The sequence below is a fragment of the Saimiri boliviensis genome, chromosome 12 (assembly GCF_048565385.1).
Source record: "Saimiri boliviensis isolate mSaiBol1 chromosome 12, mSaiBol1.pri, whole genome shotgun sequence".
NCBI lineage: Eukaryota > Metazoa > Chordata > Mammalia > Primates > Cebidae > Saimiri > Saimiri boliviensis.
In genome coordinates, this window is record NC_133460.1 from 48,514,147 (window position 1) to 48,531,203 (window position 17,057).

Here is a 17,057-nt window from a genome sequence, read left to right on the forward strand (position 1 = left end):
AAAAACAGCACTAAGCAATACAACTTCACCCTGTGAAGACAAGGTTAAATTTTGGTCACTGTAGTTAATGAGTTAGAATTGTACATATTTGAAACAAACTAACTTTCTATAAATAAAATTCGAAGTTGCCTGGAAAGTTCATTTACATGGCTTATCTCATTTGCCCATGACACTAGATGGAAGGGGAATATAGACATGAGATAATGCAGGGAGAAGCTCCCAGGGGAAGGCTGTGCTGGAATCATTGCTGTAACTTTTCTTAGCAGTACAGTTAGGTTTGTGGGTGGCTCCCGTGACCTCCCCACTCCCCACCCGGGCACCTCATATATCAGACTCTTCTTCCCTCCCTTATGACTTATCTCTCTTGCCTCCTTTCTTCTTTGTCTTTTTCATTCACTTTGTCTATTTCATACTTAATTCCTTACTTACCTGTGGTCATGTCTTAACACTGCAATGTGCAGTTACAGAGAACTCACTTCTAGTTTAAAAATGTTCTCATGTCTTTCTAGATGTATGTTATGTATGTATTTATGTATATATATATATGTATTTTAGTTTTATTGCATTGGTTAAAGCGACTGGGTTTTTCCTATTCATTTTAATTCAGTGAGGAGAATTAAGATGGAAAGTGGTTTTAACCTGGAAAACAGGTTTTTCTTTCATTTTTTTGTTTTGTTTTGAGATAGTGTCTCACTCTGTAACTCAGGCTGCAGTGCAGTGACATGATCATAGCTCACTGTAACTTCAGTCTCCTGAGCTCAGGAAATCCTCGCATCTCAGCCTCTTGAGCAGCTGGGACTTTAAGTGTTCACCACCATATTTGGCTAATTTTTTGAAAAAATTGTTGTATTCCTGGATGTCACATGAAAGAAAAAAGACCAAAAAAAAGAAAAAATTTTTGTAGAGATGGTATCTCCTTATGTTGCCCAGGCTGTCCTCAAGCAGTCTTGAACTCCTGTCCTCAAGCAATCTTCCCACCTTGTCCTCCCAAAATGTTGGGATTACAGGCATGAGCCATTGCACCTGGCCATAAAATCATTTTTGTATACTCTATCAGATCATCATAGGTATTAGAAATATGACTAAAATGTAATCAAAAGACTAATTTCTCAGTGGCAATAAATCTGTCATTTTTACTAAATCATCTCATCAACTTTTCTAACTGGTAATAAATATGAAACAGTATTTTTTCTTTTACTCAAATTCTTGGCATTTACTTCATTTGGTGAGAGTTTAGCCTGAATGTGTTTATTTGGTGAGAGCTTAGCCTGAGTAGGACTTTATCACTGAAATCGCTTAAGAAAAAATCTGTCCTTTAAAAAAAAAAAAATCAGCTGATGATTGTTTTTTCTTTTACTAAAAGGCAGCTGGTCTTCATCCAACTGCTGAGCAGATTGAAATGTTTGCCTACCATCTCCCTGATACAACGCTTTCCAATCTCATTGTAAGTGGAAACTCCCTTTCAAATCTCTTCTAAAAATGTTGATATGTCAGGTGATTGCTGGTTAACTGCATGATCATGAATGGATAGTTTGCCTTTGAGAAGTTACTATTTATAAAATTTATCTTATAAGCAAAAACTTTTACTCAAAATCTTTTGGGACGTTAGTCCTGAGGAATTTCCTCAGATTTCAGGTGGGGACGGGTATGGGAGAAATCATCTGGCTTTAAGAGGCAGTGATTAAAGCAAGCCTTTCTGGAAGTCTTTTCTGGATTAAAGAGATCGTCGTTTGTAGACTTGAGTATGTTATTCAGTGTTCATTTTAATTCACTTAGGCAGTCCAGTAATTTTATGTATCTTTTTTCCCCAGGATATTTTTGTAGACTTTTCACAAGTTGACGGGCAGTATTTTGTCTGCAATATGGATGATTTTAAATTTTCTGCAGAGTTGATCCAGCATATTCCATTAAGTCTGCGAGTGAGGTATGTTTTCTGCACAGCCCCTATCAACAAGAAGCAGCCTTTTGTGTGCTCTTCCCTGTTACAGGTAAGCCTTTATCTTTAAAATATTTTGAGTTGCTTCTGATTGACACAGTTTCCCCAAACAGTGCTTTGTTATTCAAAATAAAACAATTGGAAGAGTACTCTGTAATGTGAGAGACTTTGTTAAAATGTAAATGGGGATTAATAGTAGCAATAGTGTTCAGTTTTCTTACGTGTAAAGCACTGAGCTGGGGGTTACTGTCTTGTGTGAGCACCGTGCCAAGCTTCTAGCCCCTTTAAACTCATTTGGGTAGGGATGAAAATCTCTGACTTCTGGGAAGCACAGGATTCTGGGGGACCAGGAAGGACAGTGGAAACTAACTTCCTGCCCTCACATGCTGTTTTCTCACCTCCCTGGGACCTTGCCCACCCTATTTCCTCTGCTTCGCATGCTCTCCCCACCCCACTATACCCAAAGGCCTTTTCTGAATCTTGTCCTGACTTATTGAGGTTCACTGCCATTTCTTCTGTAGGCCTGAGCATTCTGCTTACCAGCTATATTCTAATCAAATCTATCTCTAAACTTACTTTTTAAATAACATAAAGAGTCCAGTGCTGTGGCTCATGCCTGTAATCCCAGCAATTTGGGAGGCCGAGGCAGGAAGGATTGCTTGAGCCTAGGAATTCGAGAACATCACCAGCAACATAGCAAGATTCCATCCTTTAAAAAAAAAAATTACATAAATAATACTTATCATCTTTATACAAAATTAAAATATTGCAGATAGCTTAAATTTTACTACCTCCCCTAATCTTAGTCCTCTGAAATAACTACTTGTGTAAGCTGGCATGTATCTTTGCAGACTGTTTTTCATTGCATTTGCCTACATGCGTGTTCATGTGGAAGCACTAGATTTGTTGTGAGGGTGTGTTTCCCCATAAATATTATCTTTTTTTGAAACAGAGTCTCACTCTGTCACTCAGGCTGGAGTGCAGTGGTGCCATCTTGGCTCACTGCAACCTCCGCCTCCTGGGTTCAAGCGATTCTCGTGCCTCAGCCTCCTGAGTAGCTGGTATTACAGGTAGGTGCCATGCCTGGCTAATTTTTGTATATTTCATAGAGGCAGGGTTTTGCCATCTTCCCCAGGCTGGTCACGAAATCCTGAGCTCAAGCAGTCCACCTGCCTCAGCCTCCCAAAGTTCTGGGATTATAAGCATGAGCCATTGTGCCCGGCCCCATAAATGTTGTATTAATGAATTACTCGCAACTTGCCCTTTTTCTCTTAACAATATATGTTAGAGATCTTCCATGCCCAGATGTTAAACTAGAAAATATGTTTCTTAGAGCTGGCAATTGTGAAAGACTTAGCTAGCATAAGGGCGAAGTTTATGGAACAGAGTCTTAAACTGCTTTAAACTGACCCAGTTGGAACTCAGTCTCATGGCCTTGGCCCCATTGACACCATCCTTTAAGCAGCTATTCTTGTGAAGTAGAAGCTCTTTACTAAGGTGTAAAGAGTCTCTGGAATGTGCAGGTCAACAATTGCTTGTTTTCTTTTTTTTTTTTTTTTTGAGACGGAGTTTCGCTCTTGTTACCCAGGCTGGAGTGCAATGGTGCGATCTCGGCTCACCGCAACCTCCGCCTTCTGGGTTCAGGCAATTCTCCTGCCTCAGCCTCCTGAGTAGCTGGGATTACAGGCATGTGCCACCATGCCCAGCTAATTTTTTGTATTTTAGTAGAGACGGGGTTTCACCATGTTGACCAGGATGGTCTCGATCTCTTGACCTCGTGATCCACCCGCCTCAGCCTCCCAAAGTGCTGGGATTACAGGCTTGAGCCACCGCGCCCGGCCTGCTTGTTTTCTTAAGGTTTTGCTGTATTGCCCAGGCTGCAGTGCAGTGGCACAGTCATAGCTCACTGTAACCCCAAACTCCTGGGCTCAAGCGATTCTTCCACCTCAGACTCCTGAGTAGCTAGGACCACAGGTGTGTGCCATGACACTTTGTGTGTTTTGTTTTTGAGACAAAGTCTTGCTGTGTTGCCCAAGCTGGAGTGCAATGGCATGATCTTGGCTCACTGTAATCTCTGCCTCCTGGGTTCAAGTGATTCTCCGGTTTCAGCCTCCTGAGTAGCTGGGATTATAGGCATGCACCACCACACCTGGCTAATTTTTTATATTTTTAGTAGAGATGGGGTTTCATCATGTTGGTCATACTGGTCTCAAACTCCTGACCTCAAGTAATCCACCTGCCTTGGCCTCCCAAAGTGCTAGGATTACAGGCGTGAGCGGCCATGCCCAGCCTTCCCATGTATTTTCTGTTTAAAAATTAGAATATGCTGGGTGTGGTGGCTCACGCCTGTAATCCAAGCACTTTGGAAGCCAAGGTGGGCAGATCACCTGAGGTCAGGAGTTCAAGACCAGCCTGACCAACATGGTCAAACCCTGTCTTAAAAAAAATAAAAATAATAAAAAGAAAAAAAATTAGAATATGGGCTGGGTGTGGTGGCTCACACCTGTAATCCTAGCACTTTGGGAGGCCGAGGTGGGTGGATCACCTGAGGCCAGGAGTTCGAGACCAGCCTGGCCAACATGGCAAAACAATGTCTCTGCTAAAAACAAAAACCAAAAAATTAGCTGGGCATGGTGGTGGGCACCTGTAGTCCCAGCTACTTGGGAGGCTGAGGCATAAGAGTTGCTTGAACCCGGGAGGTGGAGGTTGCAGTGAGCAGAGATCAGGCCATTGCATTCCAGCCTGAGGGACAGAGAGAGCCTCTGTCTCTAAATACATACATACATACATACATACATACATAATAGAATATAAAATCTAGAGGCTTTTCCTTTTTTCTTGATCTTTGTGATTACTGAACTATGAAAGAGCTCAATTACATTGATGGCTTATGATGCCCCTTAGGACAGTGATTTGGAAGCTGTGCTCCATGGAGCTCCTTTAGGGCCAGCTGCTAGATAGATACATGGATGGGCATCTCTCCCTGCCCTCTCTGCATAGATCCTTACTTATCTCATTTATATATTGGGCTTCCACTAATTGTGGCCAAAAAAAAAAAAAAATAGAGCCACTGCCTTTGTAAGATAACTTGAGAACTCATGCTTGGCTTGTCCTGCCTAGCAGGTAGTGTGGTCACATTTCTGTCCTTTATGGCTATCCTACTAGGCATTTGTTAAACTTATGAGGGCACCAGCCTGAATTTAACAAAATCGTGGCATTATTTAACCACAGTTGGTCTAAAACTGCTCTTCCTCTCTGATGTATTGACCTTGCTTACGCTAAGCATTTAGAGATAATTTTTCCTAGTTAGGAAAGGAATCATTTGAAATCATCTTAAATCTTGAAGCTGAAGATTTTATTTAAACTCTTGCTTAAGGGGTCTTACTGTGTGGTTTTGTGTCTGTCTTCTGAAGTACAGGTGATGTATAATAATGCCTAATGCCTGGAATGCAACATGGTTTTCAAAGCACATTCCCTAGCAGTGTCTTGTGGTTCAAGATGGGGCTGTGGTGTCTCACGTCACGGATGAGGAAGCTGAAGCACAGAGTGGTGACTTGGCCAAAGCCATACAACTTGCAGGAGGCAGAGCCAAGATTGACTTCTGACCAGCCTTGCACCAGGCCACCTCAGAGGTTTTCTTTATACTAAGGGAGGACGTTAACAAGATAGAGAAACTTAAGCTTGTATTTGAGGTTATAGGACTATTACATCATGAGATAGAAAATGGGAGTCTTCAGGTACTGTCTGTACATAGCTTAGAACAAAACATTTTCCTAAATAAGAGTTAACAGACTTAGGCCGGGCGCGGTGGCTCAAGCCTGTAATCCCAGCACTTTGGGAGGCCAAGGCAGGTGGATCACAAGGTCGAGAGATCGAGACCAACCTGGTCAACATGGTGAAACCCCGTCTCTACTAAAAATACAAAAAAAATTAGCTGGGCATGGTGGCGCGTGCCTATAATCCCAGCTACTCAGGAGGCTGAGGCAGGAGAATTGCCTGAACCCAGGAGGCGGAGGTTGCGGTGAGCCGAGATTGCGCCATTGCACTCCAGCCTGGGTAACAAGAGCAAAACTCCGTCTCAAAAAAAAAAAAAAGAAAGGCAAAGCCCCATCGAAAGGTTTAGGCCGGGCGCGGTGGCTCAAGCCTGTAATCCCAGCACTTTGGGAGGCCGAGGCGGGTGGATCACGAGGTCGAGAGATCGAGGCCATCCTGGTCAACATGGTGAAACCCCGTCTCTACTAAAAATACAAAAAACTAGCTGGGCGTGGTGGCGCGTGCCTGTAATCCCAGCTACTTAGGAGGCTGAGGCAGGAGAATTGCCTGAGCCCGGGAGGCGGAGGTTGCGGTGAGCCGAGATCGCGCCATTGCACTCCAGCCTGGGTAACAAGAGCGAAACTCCGTCTCAAAAAAAAAAAAAAAAAAAAAAAAAAGAGTTAACAGACTTAGGCCTTGGGAAATTAGTTCTTCTACAGCTTCTTTTTTTGTTTTACTGCTCCTAGTGAAGCAGAGATACCCTACAGGCAGTGTGCCCAGAGTAGCCCTTGTACAGCTTCTGATGCACATATTATTACCCTGGTTTTGGAAAAAGAAGGAAATCTTTTTTTTTTTTTTTTTTTTGAGACGGAGTTTCGCTCTTGTTACCCAGGCTGGAGTGCAATGGCACGATCTCAGCTCACTGCATCCTCCGCCTCCTGGGTTCAAGCAATTCTCCTGCCTCAGCCTCCTGAGTAGCTGGGATTACAGGCACACGCCACCATGCCCAGCTAATTTTTTGTATTTTTAGTAGAGACGGGGTTTCACCATGTTGACCAGGATGGTCTCGATCTCTCGACCTCGTGATCCACCCGCCTCGGCCTCCCAAAGTGCTGGGATTACAGGCTTGAGCCACCGTGCCCGGCCTCCTTTTTTTTTTTTTTTTAAGTATCTTCATAAAGTTTTTTTTCTCCAGATGGTCTCACTCTGCTGGAGTGCAGTGGTACCATCATGGCTCACTGCAGCCTTGACCTCCCTCGGCTCAGTAATCCTCCACCTCAGCTTTCTGAGGAATAGATGGAATCACAGGCACATGCCACGACGCCTAGCTAATTCTTCATGTTTTTTGTAGAGACAGAGTTTCTCTATGTTGCCCAAGCTAGTCTTGACTTCCTAGGCTCAAGTGATCTGCCTGCTTCAGCCTCCCAAAGTGCTGAGATTATAGACGTGAGCCACTGTACCTGGCCTGATAAAGTATTAAATGTTCTTAGAAATGTAAAAAAGTATAAAGGAGAAAATAAACCACCTGTCTTTTGACATACAACCACAATTAATGTTTTGTTTTGCTTTCTTTTTTTTTCTCTTTCTAACTGTAAACTTAAGAGAATTTTGACACTTCTATGAAACTCTTTTTCTCTTTTTCTCTCAGTTTGCCAGGCAGTATAGCAGGAATGAGCCTCTGACCTTTGCGTGGTTACGCCGACACATCAAATGGCCTTTACTTCCACCTAAGAATATTAAAGACCTCGTGGATCTTGAAGCTATCCACGATGTCTTGGATCTTTACCTGTGGCTAAGGTACCAACATTTCTCCTTTATGTGCTCTCATTTTTCCAGAAGGGCAAGTTAAAGGTTTTATGAATTTGTTTTTCTCTTTCAAATTATGGACATATTTGCAAGGTGCTCTGTATGATGTCTATGGTCCATAAAGGCAGTTGAACCTGGTTTATACCCATTCCAAAAATGACTTGAATTCTTGCAATTCTAGTTAAGATGGCTAGGTGAGAAGGAACGTCCACTGGACTCTTGCTAGTCAAAGGATGGTCCTTGGACCAAAAGCATTGGTATCACCCAGGAGTTTGTTAGAACTAAGGAGTATCAGGCCTATCCCTGACTTAATCAGATTCTGCATTTTAACAATCTCCCCGGGTGATTGACTTGTCCATTATCATTTGAGAAGTCCTATTCTAGGCCAGTGATTCTCTCTCTCTTTTTTTTTTGAGACAGAATCTCGCTCTGTTTCCCAGGCTGGAGTGCAGTGGCATGATCTCGGCTCGCTGCAACCTCTGCCACTTGGGTTTAAGCAATTCTCCACCTCAGCCTCCTGAGTAGCTGGGATTACAGGCACACACCACTACATCCAGCTAATATTTTTTGTATTTTTAGTAATTATGGGTTTCATCGTGTTAGCCAGGATGGTCTCGATCTCCTGACCTTGTGATTGCTTGCCTTGACCTCCCAAAGTGCTGGGATCACAGGCATGAGCCACCTCGTCCGACTAGGCCAGTGATTCTCAAAGGAGGGCATGTCTCTCTCCAGGAGTATATCAGAATGCTTGAGGTACAGTGCCGACCCACCCTCAGAATGACATATTCCTTGGGTGTGTGGGGGGCAGAAATGAAGGTTGAGCAGAGGCACTGAACAGAGTTTGCAAAAAGAGAACATTTGGAATGAATCAGTGTCAAGATTTAGGTGTGCCATTGACTGTGATAAGAGCTGTTCCTGTAATGTTAATGGTGATAAGAGCTGTTCCTGTAATGTTGTTTCTTTTTCCCAGCTACCGATTTATGGATATGTTTCCAGATGCCAGCGTTATTCGAGATCTCCAGAAAGAACTAGATGCTATTATCCAAGATGGTGTGCACAATATCACTAAATTGATTAAAATTTCTGAGACACGTAAGCTGTTGAATTTGGAGAGCTTTCCATCAGAGAGCCGGTCACGATTGTCAGGAGCCTTAAGGAGCCAAGCAAGAAGGGCACGCATCACCAAAGTTCTAGGAAGTAAAGCTGCTGAGCCACCCAGCCCCGATGCCAGAGAGCTGTCCCTTGCTTCCAGATTGGTGCAGCAAGGACTCCTCACTCCAGACATGCTGAAACAGCTAGAGAAAGAGTGGATGACACAACAAATTGAACACAACAGAGAAAGAACAGAGTCTGAGACTCATTCAAAAGGAACGAGAAGAAAGAAGGAACCTGATTCAGATTAGTTTTCTGTTACTGGTTGTTGTTGTTTTTTTTTTTTTTAATTTAAATTTGCAAATAAAAATCTATTTTGAATGCTTTTCCCTCATATGCATTTACTCCCTGCTCTAGTATTGTGGCTAGCTGGTATTGGGGGTTTTTTGGTGTTTTTTTTTTTTTTTTGTGCAGAAAAATCACTCTTAACAGTGACCAAACTGTTAACTCTTTTTAAGTTTAGAGCATACTAGGATATCATAGAGGTTTAATTTAAATATTTATATAATGGCCATTTGTGGAATAGTACTAAGACAGTGCACTCTTAGACTAGTCTAAGACAGTGCTAGACAGGGAATAAATCACTTGGGTTAATTGTTTAACCAGTTTACTATGCCATTGCTGAGGATGTCAGCAATGAACTAATTTCTTTTTTCTTCTCTTTTTCTTTGAGACGGAATCTCGCACTGTCGCTCAGGCTGTAGTGCAGTGGTGTGATCTCAGCTCACTGCAACCTCCACCTCCTGGGTTCAAGCAGTTCTCCTGCCTCAGCCTGCCAAGTAGCTGGGCCTACAGGCGTTTGCCAACACGCCTAGCTAATTTTTTTTGTATTTTTAGTAGAGACAGGGTTTTACTATGTTGGCCAGGATGGTCTCGATCTCCTGACCTCATGATCTGCCCACCGCGGCCTCCAAAAGTGCTGGGATTGCAGTCGTGAGCCACCACGCCTGGCCTAATATCTTGAGTAACTATCGAATTGAGGCTGACCTCAAAGTAGGGATTAAATGATTTGATTCAAATTGGGTGAGGGAATGTAGCCAGATTTGCCACCTCTCTCTGCTTTTTTCTTTGGTAGTTTAGAGGTAACATATTTAACTGACATGATAATCTTCATTCTGACCTTTGCCTTCATGGAAATAAAGGCTGAGTGGGTGACACTGACTCTATTTCTCCCTTGCTTGTAGATAAACTAGTGAAATGCCTGGAAGTGCTTATCTCTTGATATTCTGCAATAGGGCAACTGCCCCTTCTAGACTTTGCTTACCTCTGTGACTTACACCATAGCAGACATAGTCATTCTTGTCCAGATGGTTATAAGAAATAGCTATGAACTGAACTAAATAGTGGATTTGGTCCCATTGTATTTAAGTGATGGGGTACATCACTTAGAGTGCTGTCAACTCTCCTGTTTTCTCCAGTTTGGTGGCGAGAGTTGGTCATTCAAAGAGACTTAGGCAAGACACTTAAAAACTAAGGCAAGTGAAAAGTCTTGAGTAAGTTTAAGTGGCTGAGCACAGTGGCTCATGCCTGTAATCCTAGCTACTTTGGGAGGCCAAAGCAGGAAGATCACTTGAGGTCAGGAATTTGAGACCAACTTGGGTAACACAGTGAGAACCTCATCTCTACAAGAGTTAAATTAGCTGGGTGTGGTGGCATGCACCTGTGGTCCAGCTACTCGGGAGGCTGGGGTGGAAGGATCCCTTGAGCCTAGCAGTGAGCGGTGATCATGCCACTGCACTCCAGCCTGGACAACGGAGCAAGACCCTGTCTCTAAATAAAGTTAAAGTTAAAGCCTCAAATAAGAGAGGTGGGGGTGGGGGATGCTGTAAGGGAAGGGCTGCATGAACATTTAGCTAACGAGCATTTATAAATAGTAACGGTTTGCCCTTTCACGTCTCCTTCCTTTGCAGGGAAAGGAGGACATCGTGGTTAGAAGAGACTAAAGAAAAGATGACAGCATGTGAAGCAAAACAGGAGAAAGAGAATTGCAGTGGCTCTGGAGAGTTCTCTTCAGTGTGCCTAAACTTGTCACCAAGATAACAGCCTAGTCTTCCTTCTCTGCAACAAGCTTGACATGTCACTTATCTTTCTTTGTGGGCTTCAGGGCCAACTAAATCGCAGGCGTTCATTTCACTAGGTCCTGTTGCTTTTGCTGAAAGACAGCTCTTTCCTATCCTTGCAGTTTTCTTGCAGGTTTTGAAGTACTTGCCTGAGAACCCTCCATGGATTATTGTGGATTCTACTGCACATAAACATGGGCTGTGGACTGAGCCTGACATACTAATTTCAGCTTATCACTACAGACCTGGAAATTTAATAAAATATGGTTAGAAAATGACTGACTGGGGGACTGGGCGCGGTGGCTTACGCCTGCAATCCCAGCAATTTGGGAGGCCAAGGTGGGCAGATCATCCGAGGTTGGGAGTTCAAGACCAGCCTGACCAACATGGAGAAACCATGTCTACTAAAAATACAAAACTAGCTGGGTATGGTGGTGCATGCCTCTAATCCCAGCTACTCAGGAGACTGAGGCAGGAGAATTGCTTGAACCCTGGAGCTGGAGATTGTTGTGAGCCGAGATCATGCCATAGCACTCCAGCATGGACGAGAGCGAGACTCGGTCTCAAAACAGCAACAACAACAACAAAACCACTGACTGGGGATAATATCCAATGACCTGTAATATTTTGTATGTTATATACGTGGAAGAATATAAATCTGTAAAATGAAACTTGAAAAGTGACTTTAAATCACAAATATGCAAAACTATCATCACAAATCAGTCTCTTACGACTCAAAACTAGGAGTCTAATTATGATGCAGTCATTCTGTGTGTGTCCAACTCAAACCTATTAGGATATAATGAAAAATAGATGTTTACTAAGGGACAGCCAAAGGGATAAGGGAATCATGCTGAGATTTCCCTCCCCAGTTTCAAAGCTTTAAAATATATTAAATTTTTTTTTTTTTTTTTTTTTTTTGAGACGGAGTTTTCGCTCTTGCTACTTCGCTCTTGCTACCCAGGCTGGAGTGCAATGGCGTGATCTTGGCTCACTGCAACCTCCGCCTCCTGGGTTAAAGCAATTCTCCTGCCTCGGCCTCCTGAGTAGCTGGGATTACAGGCACACGCCACCATGCCCAGATAATTTTTTTTTGTATTTTTAGTAGAGACGGGGTTTCACCATGTTGACCAGGATGGTCTCGGTATCTTGACCTCGTGATCCACCCGCCTTGGCCTCCCAAAGTGCTGGGATTACAGGCTTGAGCCACTGCGCCCGGCTTAAAATATTTCTTAAAAGTTTTGAAGTACTCACCTGAGAGCCCTCCATGGATTATTGCGGATTCCACTGAACATAAACTGTGGAAGACTGTAAATCCGCAACACTTTGGGAGGCCAACGCGGGCAGATCGCTTGAGCTCAGAAGTTCCAGACCAGCCTGGGTGACATGGCAAAACCCTGTGTCAACAAAAAGAGCAAAAATAAGCCAGGCATGGTGGCGTGTGCCTGTAGTCTCAGCTACTTGAGAGGCTAAGGTGGGAGGATCACTTGAGCCCAGAAGGCAGAGGTTGTAGTGAGCTGAGATGGCACCACTACATTCCAGCCTGGGCCACAGTGCCAGACCCTATCTCAAAAAAAAAAAAATAGATAAACCTCTACCTATAGCTTCTCTAGATACTATCATTTTACAGTTTTATGTTTTTTACATTCTTTCTAATTCCTTTTTTTTTTTTTTTTTTCCCAGCTTGATTTGATTTCTACCTTCATTGTTGGAAACTTGTCTTACGTGTCTAGTGATCCTTGCCTGTGTCTATGTTTAAAAGTGAAGAATTAAGCTAATGGAGAGCTCTGTTTGTAGACCTAATGTCTTTTCAGTTTTGATGCAGGTTGATTGGATGGTAAGCTGGCTTTTTAAAATGATTCCCCAAATGTCAGTATCTGTAAGGTTTATTTTATTTTTTGGGTCAGTCTCATTCTGTCACCCAGGCTGGAGTGCTGTGGCGCAAACTCGGCTCACTACAACCTCTGCCTCCCGAGTTCAAGCAATTCTGCTGTCTCAGCCTCCTGAGTAGCTGGGCTTACAGGTGTGCACCACCACGCTCAGCTAATTTTTGTATTTTTAGTAGAGATGGGGTCTCACCATGTTGGCCAGGATGATCTTGAACTCCTGACCTCAGGTGATCCCAAAGTGCTAGTGTGAGCTACCACACCCAGCAGTGTCTTTAAGGATTTTAAAACATAAACTTAAAAAAAAAAAAAAAAAAAAGGATAGTTTTGGATTTGCAGAAAAATTGCAAAGATAGTACAAAGAATTTCCATATACCCAACACACAGTTCCCACATTAACATCTTACATTAGTATGGTACACTTGTTATAATTAATTTTATGAACCAAGATTGATACATTATTAACAAAAGACCACAGGTTGTCTGGATCTCCTTTTTTACCCAGTGGCCTCTTCTGGACCCCATACAAGATACCACGTGACATTTAGTTGGCTCCTTAGACTCCTCTTGGCTGTGACAGTTTCTCAGACTTGCTGTTGATGACCTTGGCCGCTTTGAGGAGTACTAGTCATGTATTCTATAGAATATTCCTCAATTGGGATTTGTCTGATGTTTTTCTTATGATTAGACTAGCATTGTGGGTTTTGATAGAGCCTCGTGGTAAGGTGCCATTCTTACCACCTCATATCACGTATCTGTACTGTCAACATGACTTAACCCTGCTGAAGTTGACCTTGATCACGTCGCTGAGGATATGTGTCAGGTTTCCTCGCTGTCATGTTACCCTTTTCTCATTTTCCATACTGAACTCTCTGGAAAGAGTCATTGTATACACTATGCTTCACCTCTTTGAGGGTGGAGTATCTGTGTAAATTCCTTCTTCATGGGAGATTGGTCCTTGCTCCCTCACTTATATATTTATTCAATTATTTGTTTATATAAGCACAGACTAATGAAAATGTATACTTTGGGTTATAATCTAATCATACTTTATCTTGATCAATTTTTTCTTTTTTTTTTGTTAACACTCCTATTAATTTTTTCTAGCTTTAATTATTGGGAACTCTTTCACTTTCATTTGGCTCCTGTGTTCCTTTGACACATCCCTATCATTTGGTGTTTTGTTTTATTGATTACTTCCTTCCTTTCTGGCACTACAAGAGTCGCCATCTTGTATAGACCTGATTTTTTTTTTTTTTTTTTTTCTTCTACAGTGATGTTAGAAACCAAGATCAGGGCACTAGGTGTGCTTGTTGCTACTGGGTGTCATTGCTTCTAGGGTCTCTCAGCTGACAAAGCAAGGACATATGCATGTGTATACTAAACTATATACATGTCTTCAAATATTTATATAAACATATATGTATAGCCATCTATATCCATGTGAAGCTAAACATGAGTTTATACTGATGTCCTCAGTTCTATTTTTTTTTTTTTTTTTGAGATGGAGTTTCGCTCTTGTTACCCAGGCTGGAGTGCAATGGCGCGATCTCGGCTCACCGCAACCTCCGCCTCCTGGGTTCAGGCAATTCTCCTGCCTCAGTCTCCTGAGTAGCTGGGATTACAGGCACGCGCCACCATGCCCAGCTAATTTTTTGTATTTTTAGTAGAGACGGGGTTTCACCATGTTGACCAGGATGGTCTCGATCTCTTGACCTCATGATGTACCTGCCTTGGCCTCCCGAAGTGCTGGGATTACAGGCGTGAGCCACCGCGCCCGGCCAGATGTCCTCAGTTCTAATCCAGTGGCGTGAATCATTCTCTAGCCTTCTCCCCAGCTTGAAGCCTCTCACTCCAATAGCAAAAAACCTTCCTCCTACCATCCACCATCCATGTACTTAATTGTTCATTTCCAGTATTCTGGTATAGTGGTTTCAGAATTGCTAAGCATGCTCTTGCAAGAAGCAACTTTATCAACCAGAATACAGTGCCACATACACTCCCTTTTACTGGTAGTCTTACTACTGTACTAATTTCCAAAGTTTCTTAGGTCGGACTATTTTCCCTCCCCTTCCCCTTCAGTCAGTTTATTTCACACATCTGTGATACAGTTAGACTTTCTTGTCACAGTCTGTGTTGCATCACTGACCTTCTAAGCATTTAAAAAATGTATGTCTATTAAAGTTCATGCTCTGTGCTGTCAAAGTCTATGGGTTTTGACAAACGTATCATGTATTCACCGTTACAGTGTCATGCAGAATATTTTCACTGCCCTAAAAACGTCCTTGTGTTTTATTTACTTAGCATCCCCCACCTTTCTGGATCCTTGGCTACCACCAAGTTACTGTCTCTATAGTTTTCCCTTTTCCATATCTGCAGGTTTTTTTCCCCCTGCTGAGATGAAATCTTGCTCTGTTGCCCAGACTGGAGTGCAGTGGCGCAACCTCAGCTCACTGCAAACTCCACCTCCCAGGTTCAAGCGATTCTTTTGCCTCAGTAGCTGGGATTACAGGTGCCCATCACCATGCCTGACTAATATTTTTGTATGTTTAGTAGAGATGGGGTTTCACCATGTTGGCCAGGCTGGTCTCAAACTCCTGACCTCAAATGATCCACCCACCTTGGCCTCCCAAAGTGCTGGGATTACAGGGGTGAGCCACCATGCCTGGCCAAGCTTTTTTACATAGGTATTTAACCAATCGCCTGTTTTGGGCTCTATGTCTTGTCCCCTGGGCTTCTGATTCCTGAGCATTTTTAGAGTTTTACAAATGTCACAGTTCCCTTCTCAGCTAAATCACCCTCTGTGGGCACTCAGGTTTCAGTGTTTCCTCTGCTAAGCAATTACTTCTGTGAGCTTTCTGTCTTCCAGAATTATGTTAAGATCTCTTATCAGTCACTCTTTCCTTTCTCTGTGTCATTGTAGGTTAATGCCATGTTTAACCAGATCTTGCGTTTGCTTTTAAAAGTTGATTATTTTAAAATAAGGAACTCTTTCACTTTCATTTGACTCCTGTGTTCCTTTGACACATCCCTATCGTTTGGTGTTTTGTTTTGTGCATTGAGGTTGTAATTATGCTGAAAAGTGTTAAAAACCATGTGAACTGTGTTTCCTTGTATGACTTTTCTTTCCTTGATTTGTGTTTTGCAAATATGACCATTAATGTCCAGTCATGATTTAGAAATTGTGTCAGAATTTCTTCCTGAGCATTCCCTGTCTGCGATTGGTAATAAACCTGTAACAATCATCAGTAGCATTCTTTTCAAACTTGCTGAGGTTAACACTTCCATTTTATTTGTGGTTGTTCCCATAGAGACACCATTGTAACTGTTAACTACTGGCCATGTTTGGAATTTTCTACATTGGTTTTCTTATATGGAAGTTTGCTCTCTCTCTCACACAGTTTCTTTTCTTTTCTTTCTTTCTTTTTTTTTTTTTTTTTTTTTTGAGATGGAGTTTTGCTCTTGTTGCCCAGGCTGGAGTGCAATGGTGTGATCTCAGCTCACTGCAGCCTCTGCCTACCGGGTTCAAGCAGTTCTCCTGCCTCAGCCTTCCGAGTAGCTAGGATTACAGGCATACACCACAATACCTGGCTAATTTTTTTGTATTTTAAGTAGAGATGGGGTTTCTCCATGTTGATCAGGCTGGTCTTGAACTCCTGACCTCAAGTCATCCTCCTGCCTCAGTTTCCCAAAGTGCTGGGATTACAGGTGTGAACCACTGCATCCTGCCCAGTTTCTTATTCTTTTGTAGCAAGTGAAGTGCCAGCAGGTCAGACTGATTTATGCTCTGACAACTTAACTTTGGCCTTACCCCTAAAAAAAACACATGGCAGAATTCAAGAACTGTTTTCCTTAGTGAAAGGAATAGAATTTCCATAAAATTCCCAACTGTTCCTATCATTCCAATAAATGGAGCAGGTACCTTCTCATGTTAGGTGATCATGGATTACTGAGTATACTGAAAGGTCTGCACGTGTTTCCTTTCCTAAGAGACCAAGTGGGCTGAACGGAAGAGGGGTCCCTAGCCAGGGAGTGGCTGAGCTTCAGGAGATGCTTTCAGTGTGCAGGCCACATGCCTTTCCGTGTGTGATCTCACCGATTTACTTTCTTTCTTATAGTGACCACTGACATAGCTATGAAGCTTTTTTTTTTTTTTTTTTGAGACGGAGTTTCACTCTTGTTACCCAGGCTGGAGTGCAATGGCACGATCTCGGCTCACCGCAACCTCCACCTCCTGGGTTCAGGCAATTCTCCTGTCTCAACCTCCTGAGTAGCTGGGATTACAGGCATGCGCCACCATGCCCAGCTAATTTTTTTGTATTTTTAGTAGAGACGGGGTTTCACCATGTTGACCAGGATGGTCTCGATCTCTTGACCTCGTGATCCACCCGCCTCAGCCTCCCAAAGTGCTGGGATTACACGCTTGAGCCACAGCGCCCGGCTAGCTATGAAGCTTTTACAGAT

At 42.9% G+C, this 17,057-nt stretch overlaps 1 protein-coding gene across 3 annotated transcripts in view; it reads left to right on the forward strand.

Moving 5' to 3' along the window:
- Nucleotides 1-15,838, forward strand: part of SUPV3L1 (Suv3 like RNA helicase) — a 35,857-nt gene extending 20,019 nt beyond the window's left edge. For 2 of the 3 annotated variants that reach the window (XM_074382342.1, XM_003928659.4), the window contains exons 12-15: nt 1,364-1,444; nt 1,812-1,988; nt 7,338-7,486; nt 8,466-15,838. In XM_074382342.1, coding sequence (XP_074238443.1) covers nt 1,364-1,444; nt 1,812-1,988; nt 7,338-7,486; nt 8,466-8,898 — 840 coding nt within the window. In that variant the 3' untranslated portion in view covers nt 8,899-15,838. The remainder of the gene's footprint in view (nt 1-1,363; nt 1,445-1,811; nt 1,989-7,337; nt 7,487-8,465) is intronic. The other variant, XM_010339306.3, reaches the window with a different exon arrangement.
- Nucleotides 15,839-17,057: the final 1,219 nt, after the last annotated feature.